Source organism: Glycine max, chromosome 17 (assembly GCF_000004515.6).
Source record: "Glycine max cultivar Williams 82 chromosome 17, Glycine_max_v4.0, whole genome shotgun sequence".
NCBI classification, from domain to species: Eukaryota; Viridiplantae; Streptophyta; class Magnoliopsida; order Fabales; family Fabaceae; genus Glycine; species Glycine max.
In genome coordinates this window covers 1,766,567-1,785,117 of record NC_038253.2, presented here as the reverse complement: position 1 = coordinate 1,785,117, position 18,551 = coordinate 1,766,567, and the positions used below count along the sequence as shown (strand labels likewise).

General features: G+C 33.8%; 2 protein-coding genes across 2 annotated transcripts; one reads left to right on the top strand and one right to left on the bottom strand.

Annotated features, from left to right (window-relative positions):
- The first annotated feature begins 1,964 nt into the window (after nucleotides 1-1,964).
- LOC100778426 (zinc finger CCCH domain-containing protein 58) lies at nucleotides 1,965-7,231 on the top strand. The gene is made up of 7 exons (XM_003550141.5): nucleotides 1,965-2,338; nucleotides 2,493-2,635; nucleotides 2,887-2,952; nucleotides 3,146-3,265; nucleotides 3,386-3,700; nucleotides 3,778-4,098; nucleotides 6,207-7,231. The coding sequence occupies exons 1-7, from the start codon at nucleotides 2,248-2,250 to the stop codon at nucleotides 6,603-6,605; spliced, it is 1,455 nt and encodes a 484-aa protein (XP_003550189.1). The 5' UTR covers nucleotides 1,965-2,247; the 3' UTR covers nucleotides 6,606-7,231.
- A 3,224-nt stretch (nucleotides 7,232-10,455) lies between these two features.
- Nucleotides 10,456-12,150, bottom strand: LOC100793333 (ethylene-responsive transcription factor ERF086). Its single transcript, XM_003550483.5, has one exon. It carries the CDS (start codon nucleotides 11,809-11,811, stop codon nucleotides 10,747-10,749), a length of 1,065 nt encoding a protein of 354 aa, XP_003550531.1. The 5' UTR covers nucleotides 11,812-12,150; the 3' UTR covers nucleotides 10,456-10,746.
- Between the last annotated feature and the right edge of the window lie 6,401 nt (nucleotides 12,151-18,551).

Genomic DNA, 18,551 nt, shown 5'->3' with positions numbered 1-18,551 from the left:
AAGTCTAGACATAGTAATAAATGAGAGAGATGCTTGAGTAACAACAACTCAGAAGACAAAATATAAATTAATGAAAGAGTGATATATATAAATAATTTATTTTATTTCACTTCAAATATAATCTGAACCAATAATCAATTTTAAGAAATTAATTAAGATAATTTAAAATTAAGTTTGTAAATGTTTTCCCCTCTACACAAGCATGCACGCACACATAAATACACACTCACACGTACGTACACACACACATAGAGGCAATTAACAAGGGGGCATGGAGGATTGAAATGTTTTTATTTGGGAAACTTTTGTTAAGGTATAAAATAAGACGAAACATTGACAAAAAGAATTTAAAAATAAAGAAAGAATAACTGGAAATTTTTTAAGACTGAATCAAATAAAATATAGAGAAACAAATTAAAACCTAAAAAGAGAAAAAAATAATTTCGTCAAAATTATGCTTTTGGGGGGGGGGGGGGGGGGGCAAGAAGAAGAAAGTAATTTACACCTATTTTGTTGAAGTGTGGCAATGCTGCAAAAACTGCTTTGTGCTAACCAATCACCTTTCAACATAAAGTGAATTTTCATTACACAATTAAGCACAGACAGAATCTAAAATCCAAGCTAATGAAAAGATATCAATAATTTGTTTCCATTTGGGTTTAGGCAAGCTGAAATGAACCAATCTTCACGCAAATGTTGGATATATGCTTTTGCTATTATACACTGTCAGACAAAAGATCTTCAAATTCAACGACCCTGAATTGAAAGTGAGAAATTAGTTAGTTGAAAGTTCATTAGTTCATATCATAGTTGTCTAGTTGAACAAAGTGAGTGTATGGGAAAGGATCCCAAAATCCCACAGTAACATAGTGGTGTCTGTTCCTGTAACCTTTTTATTACCACTTTTAAGGAAGATCTAACATGTTTGCGCCACGTGGAGTCAGTGACATCTACTCATGCTTCTTTTTGCATCAGCGCGACAACGCCTGCCCACAACTATGAACATGAAGATTAACTATTTAATTAATTATCCGACTAAATTGATTCATTACTTTTGTATTAAGTCTAATCTAATCTAAAAAGGACAAATCTATCATCTCCACGACATAGCCCGTACTGTATATTGTATTGACTCTCTCGCTAGCACTTGTGCAATGTGCACCACCACAACCTCAAGCACGTTTTAAAATCCTTTTCTTTATGGCCCTGCCCCAAAAATCTTAAATTATTTTGGTTTTGTTGTTTTACCAAAACTTTTGGACTGCTCTAAAAATTCAGAATCTCAGTCAAATTTATGTTTAAAATAAGAGTTTAATTTCCATATACTATTAATATAATTATACTCCCTACTAATAAGAAATCAAGATAAATCCCATTATATAAAACAAGTCATGATAAATTGATTTTTAAAACAATTATTTTAAAAATAAAAAACTTATTACATATATGATATTTTTTATTTGTTATGCATATTAAATGACAATTTAAATCTTTTGTCGGTTAATGAACTATATTTTCTTTTAAAAATATAAAATTTCTTTACTTTGTTGGTTAGTAGACTCTTTTCTCTTAAAAATTTAAAATCTCTATCACATTGTTGGTCAACAAACTGTTTTCTAGTATTAAAATATAAAATCTCTTTACATTATTGGTCAACGGACTATTTTCCCTTAAAAAGATAAAAAAAAATTATAAAATTATTTCCTCTAAAAAATATAAAATCTTAACAAACTATTTTATCTCAAAATAATCTTTAGATGGATTCTTAATCTCTTGAGTCTTGATATAGATTATTCATTCCCAATAAATCAATTTACAATTATTAATAATTGATAGTAATAAAACAAAAGAGACTAATGGAGCGTGGGATTATATTATTGTTTTTATTTTTTTGGTAATATTGTGAGATGTTTGGCGCGTACATAAATAATAAATCAGCAATCTCTCTCTCCCCCCAATGAAAAGATCGTCTCTCAGAGCAAGGAAAGAAAAAGATAAAAAATAAATAAATAAATAAAATGCTTTGAAACGGAGAGAGAAACTAGAGAGAGAAAGAGACCAAGCTAATTAGTGTAGAAGAAACAGAGACGCTGTGTGTGTGAGTGAGTGAGTGAGTGAGTGTGTGTGAGAGAGAAAGAGAAAGAGAAAGAGAGAGAAAGCAGAGAAAACCCGAAGCAGTTTTCTCACTCTTTTTAATCGGAACCTCTCATTCCGCGTTCAGATTGCGTCCCCCATTTGGTCCGTACAATGGAGCGGTACGGGCGGGCCAGCGAAGGGTCGCAGTCTGATCCGTCGCCGGAATGGACTTTGGCCGCCGGCGCCGACGCCGGCCTCGAAGGTGACTGCATTCTCTATTATTCATTCCCTTGGCGATTTTCGATTTGCGCCGAAACAGAATAATGCGGAGTGTTGTGATAATAATAATAATAATAATAATAATAATGGAAGTAGTAGTAGGTTTGAGTTTGATCTTAATTTTGCGAATAATGCAGAGTCGTCGTGGCAACTCGGATTAGCCGGTGCTGAATCGTACCCTATGCGTCCCGACGAGGCTGATTGTATCTACTATTTGAGAACGGGATTTTGCGGTTACGGCACACGCTGTCGTTTCAACCATCCTCGAGACCGTGCCGCGGTAATTAATTCTTCTTCTTAATTCTCGTTTCGCAGGGTTTTGGTTTCGTTGCTTCCTCGTGTACCCGTTTGCGTCTCCAATTTTGCTTTTGATCTCGGCTCTGTGTGGTTTGATATGAACGGTTACAATTTCAGTTCGTTGAATTTTACTTGTGTTGTGTGTTAATTGAACTCAATTTGTGTGAGATTACGGGGTCTGCATTGGACGCTGTGATCGAATGTTTCCTAATTTGGGTGTATTTTGCTGCTTAGGTTATTGGAGCTGCGGCGAGGACTGGAGGGGAGTTTCCAGAGCGCGTGGGACAGCCTGTGTGCCAGGTTTTTCATAGATTCTGTGCTGCACTTGTATTAAATGGTTGCATTTGATGGATGATACTGTATTTACTTTCTGTTTTACGAAGTGATTTGTTTGGTTGAAAGTTCAATTTGACTTCTGTTTTTGTTTTGGTTGTCTTCAATGTTGGTGACTTTCCTTATGTGTTGGTTCTATCTGCTCATGGTTAAACTGCAGTACTTTATGAGGACCGGATTGTGCAAATTTGGTGTGTCCTGCAAGTACCACCATCCTAGGCAGGCGGCAGGCACTGCTACCCCTGTGCCACTAAATTATTATGGGTACCCATTGCGAGTGGTCTGTATCAGTTTGTGTTTATTGCGTAAAATTATGCGTGCTTTGGGAATGTTGGTGTCACTCTTTTCCTAAGGATGATGGAAGTTTTGTTCTAACTTGAATTTTCGTGCATGATAACAGGCTGAGAAAGAGTGTTCCTATTATGTGAAAACTGGACAGTGCAAGTTTGGTGCAACTTGTAAATTCCACCATCCACAGCCTGCAGGCGTCCAAGCTCTAGCACCATCACCAGTTCCTCCAGTTTCACCTCTGCCTGTACCTGTACCTTCACCAATGTATCCAACTGTACAGATCCCATCTGGTCCTTCACAACAACAATATGGTGTACTTGTTGCAAGACCACCTATGCTACCTGGCTCAGTAGTCCAGGGTCCCTATGGGCCTATGGTAGTGTCCCCTGCCATGGTCCCTTTTTCAGGCTGGAGTCCTTATCAGGTAGGTCCTCCATTTCGTATGAACTGCTCACTCAAGTTATATGTACATTCATTGAAGCTGTTAAGCAATTGGTGCAGGCTCCTGCCACAAACCCTGTACTTCCATCTAGCAATACGTCTAATGCTGGTTCAACACAGTTTTATGGGATAAGCCAGCTTCCTTCATCACCAGCTACTTTTACTGGACCTTATCAACCTTCTGGTTCCTCAATTGGTCCTTCAGGTGCTAGCCAGAAGGAGCATCCATTTCCAGAAAGGCCTGATCAACCAGAATGTCATCATTACATGAAAACAGGGGAGTGTAAATTTGGTCTGTCGTGTAGATATCATCATCCACCAGACAAGAGTGCACCAAAAGCAACTGTAACCCTTAGTCCTGTGGGTCTTCCTTTGCGTCCGGTAATTTCAACTTCTTTGTTCTTTGGTGCTTTATATTTTGGTTGTGACTAACGTATGCTTGATGAATATCCCCTTTCCTACCAAAAGTTTTGGTATCCAGTGATTAAAATAGCTAACTGAGGTATGACAAAATTAACTTCCTGATTGAGTCAGACGCATAAGTTGTTGGGAGCAAGGTGCTCACTGCACTTTTTAGTTTTTCATTTCAATTTGTCATTGAAAACAATTCAGCGTAGGATCCATTTTTTCCCCTTTGTTGTTCATTGGTTTTTATTTTATGCTAGCTATTTTCTGGGATGCTTTCCTATTTTCATGTATTATGCATTCATGTTGGGCTACACGTGCCTGTTGGTTTTATAGTGCCACCTTTTATGATATTAGAATTCCCATTTTGTACTACATTTGTTACAAGTGTGCTTCAAGTTCCTTTCTTTAGGCGTAGCTTTTGTTAAAAATGTAGTGTATCATTGTGACCATGCCCAACGGCAAGTACTGTAAGTAAGGTCTTCTTTCAGTTCTTTTGCTGTGGATATGTTCTTTGATAGGGCAGGGAAATTTTGTTGTATGAACTCTTGAATGATTGAAACTTTTTTGTGATTCTTCTTTAAATTTGTATGTACTGAAACTTACACCTTGAATGTAATACTTAGTTTAATGTTCTATTGTACTTTAATGTAATACTTCTCTGATTGGTTTCTCCTGCTTAGTTACTTGTCCTTGAAGAATGGACAAAGCAAAAGCCTACTAACACCTTATGCTAAATTTTTCATTTGATTAAAAGAGAGTCCAGCAAGGATCAATTTTGTATGCACTTGGTCAGAGTCTCTGGTAACACCTTGTCTCAACAACCAACTATCCCCTGATCTCAAGTTAATATAAATCCCAAGAACGTTTCTTGTTAATAGGTTGCCAGCATTTAAACTCCATTCATGGATCTTTTCAATCATCTAAGCCATTTTGCTGTTACAGGTTTCAGGGGCCTAAGTATACAATTTTATAATTAGTAGAGATCCAATTAAAAACTTACTTAAACTATAGGAACCGATTTGAAATTTTTGTAAAACTATAGGGACTTGCATTGTAATATAACCTTATTAATATTTATAACAACCAGTTACCCAATTTCGAAAAAAGGGCATGTTTTAACAGTTTATTGACTTTATTTGGATATGTGTTGGTTTTCATATCACTTTTCATTATTGCACCCCCCCTTTTTTATTTAATTTATATAGCATCGAGTTCTTTTCAGGTCCTTGTTCTGCAATGTGTTTAGAAATGCATAATAGTTTGTTCAATCTTTTGCATCTGTCTGCCATGGCATCAGTGTTTTCCTTATCTGATTTAGATGTGATCATATGTTATGTCCTAGCTATTTTCATTCATATTGGATGTTTATCATTGGAGCATTCCATATTCTTTTTCATTGTTTGTACGTTTGAAATTTATTTACATGAAAATGACTTTCCAATATGAAGTTGTAACTCAACTGAAGAACCATAAGTGTATTGCCTGGGTTATGTACAGAGTTGGTTGCCATTGGGTTGTATTTGCCTGAAATCTTTGACATTGCTGTGAGTTTTGTGCTCTAGGTTTCCGTGTTTAGTGCATAGCTGCGCATATGTTTTGTTATCTGTTCCTCTCAAAGCTATGTTCCCATGCTAGGTTGAGTTGTTCAAACTTTGTTTTCATTAGGAACTTTCATTTACATTCTTGTGATTTTGGATTAGGAGTGCTTTCTATTTCCCATGTTATGTTTCATGGCACATGTTCTCTTACTATTTAATGTGGCCATTTCCAGTCTTCATAGACTAGTCTTTAATGATCTGTGTGGCTATTATTTCCCTCTGCTTAATGCTTTAGTATTTTGTCTTTTGGACTGTGGTTGAAGAATACCCAAGAATCTCTCTGCTTAGTGCTTTAGTATTTTGTCTTTTGGTCTGTGGTTGAAGAATACACAAGTATCTTTATTTTTATTAATTATGACTTAAGTTGTTTAAAGAACTGTGACTGCAATGACAAATTTGTCTGTTCTGTCGATTTTTTTTTAATTAAATTGTCTGACTGCATTCATAAATTCTTGATTGTTAAGTATTGTGTTTGATAATCAGGGGGCACCACCTTGCACTCATTATACCCAGCGTGGAGTTTGCAAGTTTGGTTCTGCATGCAAATTTGATCATCCTATGGGATCACTCAGTTATAGTCCATCTGCCTCTTCCTTAGCTGATATGCCAGTGGCACCCTATCCTGTGGGTTCCTCAATTGGTACTCTTGCCCCGTCATCTTCATCATCAGAGTTGCGGCCTGAACTTGGTGCAGGATCCAACAAGGAGTCTGTTGCATCCAGAATGTCTTCAATGAGCACATCAACTGGATCAGTTGGCATGACTTTGTCAAGCGTTGGACCCATTTCTCACTCAAGCACCCAACCATCTGCTCAGAGTTCCAGTTCTCCAGCAACTACCAGTGCTACCACAAGTAGCACTGTCTCTCACACCTCAAGCTAAGCAATGTGAATGCATTCCTCATTATTACTCCTTTTTATCTCAATTTTTCAACTGGCCATCATTACTCAAGGAGGTTCTCAAATAGGTTTTATTTTTCAATTATCCCAGCTCCACATTCAGGCCTAGCACACATTGCACCAATTGTCTCTGTATTCATATAATCTTTTTGTGGCCATCCCTTTGATCTTGAATAAACCATGGCCAACCTTGAGAATTTTAGCAACCCATACACGCACCTTGCTTTTGAATAACTTCAAAAGAATCTGCAACTCCATTATGCACATGTCCATTCACATCTCCAATTTTCGTAGTTTGTTGTGCTTATTATGCTTCTATCTTTTTTTATATGAGAAAATTTCTGCTCGGAGTTTCATTGACCATGTGTAATCTCTCTTCACGTTAACCCTTTTTTTGCAATTGGGAATAATATCTTCTTCTGCCTGGAAGGTCCTGTTTGCACTGTTCCCAACTTATCTAAGGTTTGAAGTGAAGAGAAGTAATCAGGAGACTACAATGAGGCTTCACATTGCTATCTTTTATGATTTTAGATACACGGTGATGTTGTGACAAGTGAAATGCTTGACTTGGTACTTAAATTTGTTACACAATACATATTTGAAGAAACACATTTAAATTAACACATTTGAATGTCTAATAATCTATTTTGCTCTGCCATTTTTTACCTGTCAAGCTTTCTCGTGATATCAGGTAGTTTTTCTGGAGTTTCTTTTTTTCATCACCCCTCCCCCCATTATATTTGAATATGTTTGTTGTAAGATGATTGTATTTATAAATAGAATACACTTTCCTCGAGCTAAAGAGCGCTGCGTGGCATGCAACATAGAATCGACAACACAATTCAGAGCTTAAGTACATGCGTTCTTACTTTAGCCACTTCAAAATTTATATGTTCATAGAATGCACCTGACCAACCAAACTGACATGGCACAAAAAAAAAAAAAAAAACCCTTCACAGATTAACCTTAAAAATGGAATATGAAACTGGTCTCTTCAGGGTTCATGTTCTTGTCTAGGAGTTTGACTGTAACCTCCAAAATCTCCCTTCGTTTCGGACAAGACAAGCCTCGATATTCAGTGGTCTAATCTGGAATTAGTAGCAGTTTCTCGTTTTGCACAATGATTGGATCGGGGTATCGATTTATAATTAGCAGTAGAAGCTGTTGTTAGAAGCTATGTGGTGAGCCTCTGAACTAGCATTAATCTCGTCCAATTATTTCTTGTTTTAGAAAATTATCTCATGCTTTTCCAAGCTCTTGATAGATGAACCAAACTCGGGTATGCTCTGTTCTCTTAAAAAGGTATCTATGATACTTGGTATCTCTATAATTGGATAGGTGGGGTTTTCATCAACGATCCAGGACAACTAACAAGATAGGAAAAGAGACAAATAAAACCAGTTTTGAACAGGACCGACCTATTGTGAAGTGTGTTAGTTTTTCTTAATTCCGGGGGGCCGAAATAATTAATAACATCCGTTTTCTGATGAGAACTTTGCCAAATGGATTACAATAAATAACCACATTAATAGCTTGGGAGCATTACTCTTGTGCGTGGAAGTATTTCTATGAGTTTTGATTTTGACTTGGACTCATTTTAAGTTTTGATCGTCCTTTTTAAAAATATATTTTATAGAAATTCAACTTAATTTTTTTTACAAACTTAATATTTATTGTCAATCGAATTACATTCGTTAAATAACTATTATCTGATTTTAGTCTTTATAATATAGGATAGGATGAATCGAAACTCAGTATCAAATCTTATAAAATGACATCTTTAATAACTTTTGATTAAAAGTAAATTATATCAACTTAACTATTAGATTTGAAATTATGATAAAGTATATCAAATCTACAAAAAGACAATCTAAAAAAACAATCAAATTTTCATCACACTATATTTTACCGTACAATGTGCTATTTAAAATATAAATAAATATTCATTATTGAATACTGAATTTTTAAAATGTGATTATTATTATAATATATATAATTTAATATTTGTATTGAGAGTTTTGTTGTTTTTAGTGATTCTTCTTAGCTCAAACAAATTTGTTTCATGTAAAATGTATATTTATCAATGATGTCATTTTATTATATTTGACATCTAATACCAATTCATCTATTACATAGAGAGAGAAAAAAATTGATGGTGGGACATTGTTATACTATATACTTTAAAGCACTAATAAGTAAAGAAGTAAAGAGTGAGTTTGTTTAAACTTAAAACAAAACAACTTTAAAATAAATGTATAAACATATTAGAAAATTATTTTTTTAAGCAGAATCAATTTAAACAAACACATTAAAAAATAAAAAATTACTTATTTTATTAAAATAAATACTTATTTTAACAAATAAATTTAAACAAACTAATCACTGTAATTAATCAAAGTCCTTGTTTAGATGCAGTATGGTTGTAATCAAATCCTGACTATCATTTCTCTTTCTTAGAAAAATGGACATCCAGCATTCTTGTTTGGAGTAATGTTCAATTAGTCAGAATCACTAATAGCTAAGGTGATTTTAAGTAAATATTTATGTATTTAGTTTCAAGTTGATTATTGATTTCAAGTTAAAATAATTTTAGATAGTTTGTCTTAAGATAAAAAAAATAATAAAAAGTTTAACTATATTAATTTAGATAAAAAAATACTGATTTGATTTTTAAATAAATTTTTAACATAAATTTACGTCACTTCAAAATTAATTTCATTTAATATTAATTTTAGAAACCATTACCTAAGCACACACTACTGGGATCACCATGACCAATTGACCATGAACACGAAGGCTTCATCCAGTTCACTTGCTAAAGTGATCTCCTGCGGTAACTATTTCTTTCTCCCCTTTTTTTTTTCCCAGAAAACAAAGTGCGTTTGATAATATTTGGGATGCCTGGCTGTCCTTGCTTGAAGCATGGAGCATTTTTTTGAAAATTAAACTTTATTTAGGAGATTATAAAAGAAAAGGAAAAGGAAAAGAAGGAAAAACAACTCATCATCTAATCAATCAACGGTCAGCAAAAGGGAGAATCGCGGGTTATTGGCTTGACAATATGTCTTTCTGTGAACCTATATATGCTGTTTGATGGATATGCTTGTGCCATCACTACCTTTATTGTACCCAAAAGTTTAGGCAACTAGCCGAAAAGAAGGATAAAATCATGCCATCAATATGCATACATATAAATAATAAGTTTATTTGTACTTTTCATCTTTATATTTTATTCTCCAGTATCATTTTAGCTTTTTATTTTGAATTGCTCGCATTGTGTCTTTCTATTTTTTTTTTTAATTAAGCCACCAACCTCAAAATTTTATCCAATAATAAACAGAAATATTACGGAAGTAATCCATATTATGAATAGATTTGTAATATATATATATGTATATATATATATATATATATATATATATAATGGATTTTGTTAGATTTATAATATTTTAATTTTACTTTTATTTAAATATTTAATATATTTTGTTTTTAATTTATACAAAATCAATGATACATTACACTCATGTTATATTTTTGTTAATTATTGGATGAAATTTTAAGGAAAAGAATTAAATTTGAACAACTTAAAAAATTATATGTTGGTTATTAAAGCTAAGGAAACACCTAATAATATACTCATCAATTAATATAAATTTGTTTCGGTTTAATCAATAATTTTAAATTTGAGTTATATGTATCCAATTATATTAGACTTTGTTACTCTAATAATCTTAACTGACTCAGTAAAATCATTTTTCATGAAATATAGATTTGTCTTTACCTAAAAAAAGTCTAAAAAACGAAAATCATAAGTAAAATAAAAATATAGTGTATAAAAGTACAATTAAACCTAAATAAGAATAACGGGGAAAGCCAGAGAGCATCACAGAAAAGGCTTTCCATTGATTTGAAAGTGAGAGCTGGTAGTGGAGCTTTTTTTCAACATCTCAAAACCTAAAGAGCTCACTCAGTCACCCCATGATGTGTGCAATTTAGTAATTACATCATTAGAAGAAGGAAAAAAGGGTTGCTAGACCCAAGTTACAAGGAAAAATAAAAAAAGAAAAACGTACAAGTGCATGCAATGCAAGTACACAAGAAGGGCACTCCTTGATAAATGCACCTCAGAAGAGTGGGTATCCCAAGTCTACGTCCCCAAAGGGTGGAAGTGATGGAGAACAGGTTGTAGAAGAAGAACCAGCCTCATTCATTAGCCCATAGCTTGGACTAGTAGGACTATCATTTATTGGGTACAATGCATCATCCATGCACCCATTTTCCACCCTCATTGGGTTCTTAAATATAGCTGAAAGTTCACTGCAATTCCAATCCCATGATCCTTGACTCACTTCACTTTGATAACAAAAATCTGATAAGTTATAAGAGGCCCTTGGTGCCATTTCATTAATGCCTTCTTCTTGAGAGAACGAAGTCATGTGATCAACATGTGAGAACTGATGATGATGATGATGATTAGTACTCTCCATGGAGCTTGTGTTAGTCTTTTGATCATTCACATTGCTCTTTCTGGAGTTTGAACTGTTGGAACTGGATGAAGCAGGTCTGAAGCAGTTATCAGGAACTATGCATTCCAGATAGCCCGAGTTAGAATCACTAGAAAAGAAGAAATTGTCATCCTGAGCTGACCCATATGTGGTTTCAACACACATGTCATTGTTCAATGGGGAGGGGTTTCCACAGTTTGAAGCACTGTGAATAATCTGAGAGAGGCTATTTTGGTTGGTTGGTGTTTTGGTCTGAGTGGTGGTGGTGGTGGTGTTGGTGAAGAACGTCTGTGAAGCTGGCAAGAGAGGTTGAACTTGAACATTCATAGGAGAAAGCTGGAGAGTGTGGAAGTTGATGTTGTCAGAGTAAACAAAGTTGGTTCTAGCTTGGCTTCCTTTCATGGACAGAGCAGCTCTGTCATAAGCAAGAGCTGCTTCTTGAGCAGTGTCAAATGTGCCAAGCCAATGCCTCTCTTTGGTTGTGGGGTCTCTAATTTCAGCAGCATATCGACCCCAAGGGCGCCTCCTAACACCAAGGAACCTCCCTGGTTCTGCTTGCTTCCTTCTACCTCTTCTCTCACCACAAGGAGATGTGTTGCGTTGAAGGAGAGACAGACACATTTGAGTTTGGCTCGGGTCATATCCTTTGAAGGCTGTATCTGATGAGGTTCTCGAGGTTGACATGGCTATAAGAAAATTTGGAGTGAGTGAAAATGAGCTGAGGAAATGTGAGTTAAATAGTGTGCCAAATGAACAGAATGAGACTTAGGAGCAGTGAAGGTTATGTGATTATGTTATGATATGATGAATGGGAGAAGTCTTTTAAAGACTGTGGCTTGATCATGGAAGGAAGAAAAAAGGACATTTTGCAGATGTCATTCTTTGGAGACCATCCTCTCCTTTCCACCTACTTTTTTAAAACCTTTCTTTTTCTTATTTCTATTAAACCTCTAGTTCTCCATCCCATTTAGTTGAGGCTCAAGACTAAACAGTGAAAATAAAGATTCCCCTTCACTTGTCAAGTACTTTAAATGGGGCTCTACACACTGCACTTTTGAGATCTTATTTCCTTGCAACAGTCACTTTCTTTCTAGTTCCAAAGACAGTCTAAAATGTGTTTTCTGTTTCTTAGTAATAATAAGCACAGACATACATAGAAGAATGAGTTGGAAAAATAGTAGTAGATCAAATTACATTGGTGTTGAATAATGTAAAAGTTAGTGAGGTAATTATTACATCAGGTCCATGCTATTGGGATTTGATAAAAAAAAAATTAAATCTCTATGCATATCAGTTCACGTGTAAAGGCCCAGCTAATCAACTAACTACCTGAAATTGACCTGGTATGCTCTATTGTGCTATTTCCAATACAAGGAAAAAATAAAGAAAAAAAGGACACACTAATGCCCAAAAAAGTAAAGATTGCCCTATAAATTAGTACTATTTTTATTGTTAATTTATGTACAAAGAAATCTAACATAAAACTTCTACCTCAGTTTTTTTCTCTAGGCCTGTTAGATATTGACCTATAAGGTTTGTTTTTTGAGATAATAATACTGCTGTTTTTGGAGAACTTTCCTGGATGATTGAATGATTGGTGTAAATGAAATCTTATTATGCTGGAATCAATCCCTGACAAAACCAGAAAAAGAAAAACAACTGCGTGGTTTTGTCTGCACACTCCTAGAGAGTCTCAAACATTTGAATTTGGAGGTACAATCTTAGCATGACATTCACTAGCTGCATGTATTATGCACATGTGAATCCGCGTTTTATGCAAAATAATCAACCAATTACATCGGAAGTTCTTGTTTGCTTCATGATTTTCAAAGGGAGCAGTTAAAATCATCTCTAACTACACACAAAAATTATCCAACAATTGTATATTGTATGAGCCTTCCCTGTCTTGTGTCATGGAAACAACCCCACACTGGAGTACAAAAATAAAAAGTTCCCTTTTGAAGGGCCCACTAGACAAACTCTTAACTTTGTTTGTTCTACACATGCTTCACATATCAATAGTAGATTTTCCTATATTTTTTAATTTTCGGTAATCAATTGTAGAATTTTTAATTCTAGTACAAGAGTTTATTTGTGCCAAACTGATCATAGCAGTTGACCATGGTCTTAGCTTAGTGCCCTGTTATGATTATGTGGTTCAGCCTGGTAAACTAAATCTCTCTTAGATAAAAGTGTAGATCAGATTTCTTTTACTGCACTAGAATTTGGACACCCGCAGGTTGTGGATGATGGAATTTATAAGTTGCACTTAACTTGCATTGTCCAGTTTTCACATAAACAAATTCCAGCAGGTTGTAGTTTATTTTGAAAATATTTATTTTTCTTATAAAAAAATGGTTAAATAGAAGTACACCTCAATATTAGTAGGACACCCAAAAAATTACTACACAAGCCTAAATCGTAAACAATTTTTTTCAGCAATTTGGATATGAGGGATTTTTCTGAGAAGGGTTATCCATCAATCTGGATTTTGAAAATATATTATTATGCTTGTGATTTAGACCTTTCAAGGACAAATACAACTATGTATTATACGGATTATTATCAAATTTTGGTGGTAGTCATGTTTAGGCTAAGATGACCAAGAATGTATAGTGAAGGGTTTTGAGGCTAGCGGAGAAAATGGCTAAAGGCATAAAAATTAAAATAGATGACAAAAACAAAGCCTTTTTAGGTTAATTACCTTTACTTTCTCTGATCTCCAAAAGCCAATATAAAAAGGGTGTAGTCAAAAGGGCAATAAAAAGTTTAAAGGACACTTGCAACTTGAGTTGGATTAAACCGCCCCACAAAGCTAAAGCATAGTAGGACACATTTTTATTAGTTCACAGTTCCTACAAGAAAGAAATTGTAATTTTTGTACTCCCTTTAGTTAGTCTGCAATCACATGCCTATATTGCATTGGAAATAGCACAATGCTAATCATACAAATGGGTCAAGGTGTCTTGTTGTTCTCAGCTTATTATTTGCTAGTGCCAAATTAAAATATTTTGCAACTAGTAATATATAGCATGTTGGCTCATGAAAGGATAGAGATGTCACACGGACTCAACTATATTTGTTTAAGATTAATTAGTCATTTATGTTTGTTAATTGATTGGGTTTTGAATCCAAGACCCTTGACTCCTCCACTAAAGATTCCAAGAGGCAGAAAGATAGTATGTTAGCTCCATTTGGGCCCCAGAGTGAAATGGCAAAATATTAGTATTTGAGCATGGTATCATAGTGCTCTCGTGTTCCAAGACAACTTAATGACTATGAAGAGAAAAAAAACACAAATAGAAAATTCAGAAAAATGGCCATGGAGTTTTTTCATCTCTTAATTTTCCATTAGTCATTAGGAAGAGTGCTAGCCGAGTGCATGTAGGGTTAAAAAGTGAAGAAAACATTCTAATTATACATAACAGATTGATCAAAACTAGACATATATAATTACAGTAGGGGATTGATTTCAAAAGAGGAAGAAGAAAAACTAGAGGGATGTGTTCCATTCTTCGTATGGAAGGTTTTGGAACTTACCATTAAGAAAGAATAAAGGTTAGTCAATGCGTGTCTCAAAAGATGTGACTTTCAGGTTGGGTTGGCAAAGGGTACATTTTGACAAGGTGCTTTAGACATCCCTAAAATAGATGATGTTTTTCTTCCATAATGACCAAACAAGACCGCAAAGAAAGGTAGTCTCTCTCTTCTTATTATTTATTTTATTTTTCTCTAAGATGGTTTTTAGCACATAACTTTTTATGGTCAGAAGAGACTTCTGCACATTCTCCAAAAGTGGCACACACTTTTTTGCTAATGTTAAAGGTCGTCCGGGATTTAGGGAAAAACATGTTTATTAGGACTTGGATTTTGACGGGAAGAGAGACTAATGGTGTTTAAGTGACAAATGTTCTAGTAAGCACTTTTCGTTCAAACCTGTCCCATGTTAGCTTTTGATGCTTCGGCTTCTTTCTGCTCAAAAACAACACTCGTGTCCTCCCACAAACTATTTTTTTTTTTTTTTTTGGAATTTAAACCCTCTTCTTTCGCAAGTTTGTTGTGTTGTGTCTCATGGTCACCACAATGGTAGCTCGTCATGGCATTGGTATCCAATTATGAATTATTGTTGCTTAATTTAGTCAAAGTGCCATGATAACATGCAAGAGTCACGTGATTAGAGACAAGAATAGACACTTTTTAATGAAAATTATATAAACCAATACGATTAGACGTTGATATCAAAACATTTAGAGTTCAAGTAAATTTTAATCTCTGTATTTTTTACTATTTTCAATTTTAATTAGTGTTCGTACATATGTTCTTGGATTTTAGCTTTTCTGTTCTTATGTTTTTTTCCACTTATATTGGTTGTTTATATGATTTCTACTCGCTGAAAAATTGTTTATTATTTGTCTAACTTATTTAGTATTAATGGAATGAAACCTTATATCACATGAGTAGCTGCTATTAGTATATTACGTGTACATATTTTTATTACAAGTTTTATTAGTCAATGACTAATAATTTGAATGATGATTAATAAATTAATAAATAATTTTATTTAAAATCACAATGAAAATAACGCAGGTTTTTTTTCTTCTTAAAAGGAAGATAATGCAGCTCAATACATGCATAGCATTAATTAGCATTACAACCTAAGTTTTTTTTTATTATTTAAACATAATGCAAATAGAGACATGAAATTGTCTAGAAAAATTATTTATAGACACTTGTGAGATATATAGAAGAAAAAATTGTATAAATATGATATCTGGGTAGTATAATATAATAAAATAAACGAAGATATATAAAAGAGAAATAAAAGCGTATCCATGCATTATATGGATTAGCATATATTATTATTCCTCGTGAAGAATTGGGACGATCTGTATGATTGGTTATATTAGAAATTTTCAATTGGCCTCTCTCTCTCTTCCTTTAATAATTTTCTTAACCCTAAGCATCGGCAATATAAATTACTACTATATTATAAAAAAAGCACTATGCAAAGTCAACAACGTTAACTATTACACTCATGAATAAGCTAACATCAAAGTATAATTTGCGAAACTATTTATATGTGGCCATGCATTAGTGTTTGCGTACTGCACAGGTTCGGAGAGAGCCAATGGCAGTGGTTTATTTCCTATTAATCAGAAAAGCAGAAAAAAAGTCAAACATAAAAATGATGTTCAAACATCAAACAACAGAGAAAATTTGTAACACCAAAAACAAACGTACCTTTCATATTTCTTGGCGATAATTAGGATAGATGAGAGGCATTTGCATGATTATATTATACAGGCAAGGACAGTCTTTTATTTTTACGGATGAAAAAAATAATTGTATTATGGAACATTACTTACATAAATTGTGGGAGTTATATATTGTCTAATTTTAATAATAAAATATCACTATAAGACAAGAATATTATATGCTAACGTTGAGACACAATTGAAAACGTTTCAATAAAAAAAATATAAAATGGTAACGGTGTCTTAATATAATTTTTTAAACATTGTATTTTATATTATTTTTCAATACTTGATGAATATCTTAAGGGATTGATTAGCTGCATATACTATTATTAATTAGGACCTACGAAAGTCACAGCCTTGATCATCCAATTAGTGATTTAGGTCATCTTTATTTATGATACTTATTTAAATTGTTTAAATTTTTACTTTATACAACTCAAATAACTTTCCTTTACACACACACACACACTATATATATATATATATATACATATTTATATTTATATTGACAAACATAAAATCATGTCATTTTATTCAAAATAAAAAAAGTGAACTAATACAATTTGAAATAAATTCATTAAATCTAAACAGTCTAACTAAGACTTGAATGACTTGCTTACATAGCATGTACAAATGTAATATATTTGCAATCAGTTATTTTTTTAAAAAAAAAAACATGAGATTTTTTAAGAGAGTCCAAACTGAGTGGTGCCATTATACAAGGCAACATCGAGATTGCATTTGTGGTATTCCATTGGAGACCTTTCCCATTTGTCAAGTGCATATTTTTGAGGTCCGATGCTCGAAGTTAATGTTGTGAGATTTAACTATGTGTGACTGGGGAAAACAAACTTTTAAGTAGGGTAGGCTAAACCTATAAAAAGACCTATAACAAGTAAAGTGGTGAGATCATACTTTTCATTTTTAACCAAGGTTAATCTTACGCTTCGCAAAACTTGACATGTTTCTATTTCTAACAATAGAGCTCACATAGGCATAACATATAATTTTGTATCTTTTTTCTCTGCATAACATTCTCTCTTAATAGGGTAAAATGTATTTTTAGTCACCCTTATAATCTCAATCTACATTTTTGGTCCCACCATTTCTAAATTCAAACATTTAGTTTCTTCCAATTTTTCAAACCTAAAAAGTTTGATCCTATGGTTAGTTAACTGCTAATTGAATATTCATAGATGAATATTATCTTTGATGTAACTTATTGGTGACTTAATGATTGAGTGTGTGTTTTTTCTTTCAAGATTTTTTTAGTTATATCTCTCATATTATTTTTCAAGTCAATTATTCTTCAACCACACAAGCGTCATGTCAGTAGTCTGGATAAGTATCGTGTTTTTACTAACAAGCCACATTATTATGGACATTTGTCCATGGACAATCAATTGATGGTAAGACAAAAAATGGCTAATGGATCAAGTGAGCTTCCGGTATTCTTATATGCATGACTTTGTAAATGATCCTTTTGTCCATAAAAGGTTGGAATGCAAAGCATCAGAATGGGTAAATAAAATTCCAACTATGTTGACACGCCAAACCCCACAAATCCATGACAAACTTTCTCTTGTTGTGAACATCCCAAATGTTTGGTAACCCATATTCTATATTCTGGGCAAGCATTCAAGCCATCATTATGGCATTGCCCAGGGCCCGGCTCAACACATTGGTAGCCCTAAAACGAGTTTTGAAATTGGACTTTTTTGTTGAAAAAAAAGAGAGTTGATGAGAGATTTTTTGATTCAAAATTAAAAGAAACGTGTAGTCGACAGACTTTTTGTTTCCAGTGTTGCCATGGTTAATAACAATTAATATCGACCATAGGACCTCACATATAGTAGTGCTAAGTATGAGCTGTGACCCTTGATAACATATATGTTTAATATACATATATTAATAACAAAAAATTTATTTTTTGATGGGCCTAAATAAGAGCTTGGACTGTTTTACTGTCTTACCTTTGGGTCGACCCTGCCACCGTCTCATAGTTAAGTTGGGTGTACCTTGGATAGTGTAATGGCATCTGAAAGTACCCACACCATTCTATGTCATGCAAGAAATTTGTCCCTCCAACTAAGTTTGGAAAAGACCCAATAGTCACTAATATCATACCTTCAACACTCTGTTTGGATAAAGTGACCCTCTTCTCTC

What these genes read in the sequence shown, in the direction of transcription:
- LOC100793333 (XM_003550483.5), bottom strand. Translation starts at nt 11,811, where the DNA reads ATGTCAACCTCGAGAACCTCATCAGATACAGCCTTCAAAGGATATGAC.
- LOC100778426 (XM_003550141.5), top strand. Translation starts at nt 2,248, where the DNA reads ATGGAGCGGTACGGGCGGGCCAGCGAAGGGTCGCAGTCTGATCCGTCG. An exon ending in TGGGACAGCCTGTGTGCCAG is followed by an intron (nt 2,953 to 3,145) that starts GTTTTTCATAGA and finishes GTTAAACTGCAG; the next exon opens with TACTTTATGAGGACCGGATT. An exon ending in TGGGTCTTCCTTTGCGTCCG is followed by an intron (nt 4,099 to 6,206) that starts GTAATTTCAACT and finishes TTTGATAATCAG; the next exon opens with GGGGCACCACCTTGCACTCA.